The sequence below is a fragment of the Diaphorina citri genome, unplaced genomic scaffold (assembly GCF_000475195.1).
Source record: "Diaphorina citri unplaced genomic scaffold, Diaci psyllid genome assembly version 1.1 scaffold627, whole genome shotgun sequence".
NCBI classification, from domain to species: Eukaryota; Metazoa; Arthropoda; class Insecta; order Hemiptera; family Psyllidae; genus Diaphorina; species Diaphorina citri.
Window position 1 is genome coordinate 25,539 of NW_007378060.1, and position 4,589 is coordinate 30,127.

Here is a 4,589-nt window from a genome sequence, read left to right on the forward strand (position 1 = left end):
TTCTGAAAATCTTGTTTGAAACATTAGCTGTCACTCTCTTGTTTTTAAAATATGAAGTCATTCCCAAGATACCAAGTGTCATTCTCTACTTTCTACATCATATAGGGTCACTCATTCTCTACTTTCTACATCATATAGGGTCACTCATTCTCTACTTTCTACATCATATAGGGTCACTCATTCTCTACTTTCTACATCATATAGGGTCACTCATTCTCTACTTTCTACATCATATAGGGTCACTCATTCTCTACTTTCTACATCATATAGGGTCACTCATTCTCTACTTTCTACATCATATAGGGTCACTCATTCTCTACTTTCTACATCATATAGGGTCACTCATTCTCTACTTTCTACATCATCCTACAAGGTTTGCCAGAAGAATGAACTACCCGTGCTCTTTTCAAGTTTCTAGACATTTTGTGTAGGTAGGTACCTAATTGAACTCTTTCTCTAGAAAACAATGACTTAATAACGAAGGAAGAAAGTGGAAGCCAAGTTTTGTTATCAATGTTGGGGAATAGATTAGACATCTAATGAACTTTTAATCACTTCTCATTCTTATCTGAAATAATGAAACATTTTTCCTCGGTAAGAAAAATATTTCAAATTTTTGCAAAATTTGAAATTCACTATTTTCAATGCACATTGCATATTCACATTTAGCTTCACGGCGTTCATACAATTTTTTACTTCCTGAATTTTGACTTTTTTTAAATTTAATAACTTTTGTGTTATTACTTTTTATCTGTCGTTTTTGAAATGACATTTTAAAGAAAAGAATTAACACTACTGGCTCAAAGTTTTTTTCTACAAAGGTTACGTCAAGATTATTATTCACAGTTTTTCAAAATTATAGTTTCCATTTTTCACACCACCCTACCGCATGTTATTTTTGGTTTCCGAATGTTTCTGAGGGTAAGAAACATTCCTCTTCTTATCCAATAGTTGCATGTAATAAACCAAATCTTGGTCCATGTCCCAAAATGTGACGCTTTCACTGGACAAGCGGTAAAAATCCAACCAATCGTTTACTTTCGTCCGAACAATGTCGGAGATTTCCGAAATCCGCAGTGTTCTAAAAGGTTTGTCCACTGAGCGTGACGATCTGGCATGTCAAGTCAAATGTGTGCGAAAGGAGAAGAGCGCGCTCGAGCGGGAGTTGGGTGAACTACGAGCTTTTTTAAAAGAGAATAAAAACGAGAATAAACGCGTTGTGGCGGTGCTGGAGAAGGAGTACTGTCAAATGAAGAAGGAGTATTGTGCAATGCGCGAGAGACTGCTTCAGTAAGTGTTGAGGAAGTAAACTCAAAGAACACCCAAAAGGTGGCTACACACGAAGAGCATGCATACTTGGTCGTCTATAGCCAATTCTTCTTCAGTTGTTAAACCTATCACCACTCGCCATGGGAGCTAAGTCAGCTCCCATGGCGTAGTGGTCACTGCACGAACTCAAAGAACACCCAAAAGGTGGCTACACACGAAGAGCATGCATACTTGGTCATCTATAGCCAATTCTTCTTCAGTTGTTAAACCTATCACCACTCGCCATGGGAGCTAAGTCAGCTCCCATGGCGTAGTGGTCACTGCACTCGCCTTGCACGCGGGAGACCCGGGTTCGATTCCCGGCGGGGTCAAGAAATTTGTTTTATGCAAATGATTGATCCCGTGACTGGCTGTTGCGGGGCCCACTCAGCCTCGTGAGGAAAATGAGGAGCTATGACATGTAAATGCGCATAGCGACCGGTGCCAGCATGGTAGGTAAACATTGGTTGTTAGGATTATCTACTGTCTGTACGTATATTGTATACCGAATCATTCGAAGCCCCCCTTAGCCAGCCTAGTTAGTTTGGCTGGTAGCGCGTCTGCCTTGTAAGGGCTAGGCCGCGGGTTCAATTCCCGCCCGGGGCGGACTTTATCCTGAACGGATAATGTTTGTTTTTATCCTGAACGGATGAGGTTCGTTCTCGGAACGGCTGGCTTTTTCCTATCCTGTCTTTCTTCTCTCTTCGATTTCGGGACGATAAGACCATAGCTGCAGTTACAGTTCCCTCTGTCAAACCTCTTAAAAAAAAGTTGAGTGTAAAGTTGAGTCCACTCGTAAAATTTGTAGCCAAAACCAAATATCCACCTCTTTTTTTTAAAAAAAATAATAAATAACCGAATGGTTTGTCAAGCGTTGACGAAGTTGGTCAAAATATAAATATTTTGTAGTATGCCTCTCATCAGATGGGCGAGAAGAGACACTATACTTCCCATTTAGGTGCTGGGTCAACACGGGAACACCAGAAAGTAACCCGTTGAAATATTTGCAATCGAAAAACGAGTACAAATTTTTGTCGATGGTGGGATTCGAACCCGGGACCTTCTGCATGGCAAGCAAGCGCGTTACCACTGGACCAACCGTGCCCACTCTATGACCGTTCTATGCTCTTTCCTGTCTTCTCCACTCTGTTTTTAGTCATAGGGCCCCGCAAAAATATTTAGGCGGTCTCAAAGTAGTAAGTAATATACAACAAATATTTGCCTACAAATTGGTACATCCCCCCCCCCTTCAGCCCACTATGGACCCCTCGCCCCATAAAAGTACCTATAGGTTCGCTACCGTACATACTATCACAGTCATGCCTTATATATTTTCCACCAGGGAGCGTCTATGTTGCAAGCGCGACAATGCAATAAAAGCGGAACGTCTCGCAAATCTTGAAGCGGCCAATGAGAAACTCCGAAAAAAACTTGAGCAGGCGCGTTGCGATTGCGCTAAACTTAAGTGTTTGTTCAAACTATTCGCGCAAGAAAGCAAATGTCTGCGTGAGCAAGTGGAAGATGAAACGGTTTGCAAGAATGAATTACAAAAGGAGAATAAGGCGCTGAGAAAAAAACTCGCCAAACAAATGGTATCTTTACCGTCTTTCATAAGAATAAGTACTGCGTTATTTAGAACAAGATATTCATAGGAATGTTCATAAAACTTATAAGGCTGTGTCCAAACATATGTTGTTGACAGCCGTCGACCGGCGAGGTGAATCTATGTTGTCGAGGCAGTGTGGACGGTTTCAGTCGACTATGTGTGGACACCACATATGTTGTTGACAGCCGTCGACCAGCGAGGTGAATCTATGTTGTCGAGGCAGTGTGGACGGTTTCAGTCGACTATGTGTGGACACACCTTTACAGTCTACTCTAAGAACCGTGTTAAAGCAGCGCGCAGACTGATCATACACTTCCAACACTTCAGACATTTCCGACAAATCCTGTATTCTGCTTCCTATGTGAACAAGATAATATATTCATAGGAATGTTCATAAAACTTATAAGGCTGTGTCCACACATATGTTGTTGACAGCCGTCGACCGGCGAGGTGAATCTATGTTGTCGAGGCAGTGTGGACGGTTTCAGTCGACTATGTGTGGACACACCTTTACAGTCTACTCTAAGAACCGTGTTATGTTCCTATGTTAAGTAATGGTAGTATGTCGGAAGTGTTGGAAATGTCTGATACGGATAGGTGTGCGGACTACCATTACTTAACATCCTATGTTAAGTAATGGTAGTATGTCGGAAGTGTTGGAAATGTCTGATACGGATAGGTGTGCGGACTACCATTACTTAACATAGGAAGCAAAATACAAAATCTGTCGGAAATATGTCTGAAGTGTTGGAAGTGTATGATCAGTCTGCGCGCTGCTTTAAACTGTAGGTATAGATCGGTGTTTTCAAGTATTGTTTAATTTAATCAAACGATGCTTGACAAAAACATCTCTATTTCAGAAAACGATGGCATGTCACAACCACTACTGTATGACGACAGGATCTGCTGGTGGATGTGGTGAACAGAGAGCTGGTGAACAGAGGAACCAGAAATATGAGCAGATGTCTAAGAAACTACAAGCGAGGGTAAGTCATGAAAAATACGTATTAGCTTGGTTTTAATTATGAACAATAAATAGAAAGTTAGGTGATTTAATGAAACATCTAGACTCCAGACTTAAAACATTGTAAGTAATGTAGCTTTAAAAGGGGGGTGGGGTAGATTCGTAGGGATCTAGTGCACTTTAGGGGCCCAAAATTCGACTGTTCTAAATGTGTTAGAGCTATTTAAATATATTTCGTAGCGAAGCAAGAACTCAAGACCCACACAATAAAGATAATTCCTTTTACTCTTTCAAGTTGGTCGCTCTGAAAAAGGAGAACGTCTGTCTATCTCGGAAAGTGTGCGAGTTGAAACAACAGCGGGAGAGACGATATCGTAGTAACGCCAGTATTGAAGGCAATCGCTGTCGGTGATTCCTTTTACTCTTTCAAGTTGGTCGCTCTGAAAAAGGAGAATTTCTGTCTATCTCGGAAAGTGTGCGAGTTGAAACAACAGCGGGAGAGACGATATCGTAGTAACGCCAGTATTGAAGGCAATCGCTGTCGTACTATAGAGGAGTAAGTTAGCCACAGATTCAAAGGGAAATCGCTTTCGAATGAGTCGGATTTGCTAACGGCGTTTTGGATAGAGATCACAGTTCACAGATTGATAAGGAACACTTACATAATATGAATTAAGTACTTGGAATTTTTTATTGACCATTAAAACTAAA

General features: G+C 41.1%; 1 protein-coding gene across 1 annotated transcript; it reads left to right on the forward strand.

Moving 5' to 3' along the window:
• The first annotated feature begins 801 nt into the window (after positions 1-801).
• Positions 802-4,290, forward strand: LOC103510647 (filament-like plant protein 2). Its single transcript, XM_008475330.2, has 4 exons — positions 802-1,290; positions 2,651-2,900; positions 3,775-3,900; positions 4,174-4,290. Exons 1-4 carry the CDS (start codon positions 1,052-1,054, stop codon positions 4,288-4,290), a joined length of 732 nt encoding a protein of 243 aa, XP_008473552.1. The 5' UTR covers positions 802-1,051.
• Positions 4,291-4,589: the final 299 nt, after the last annotated feature.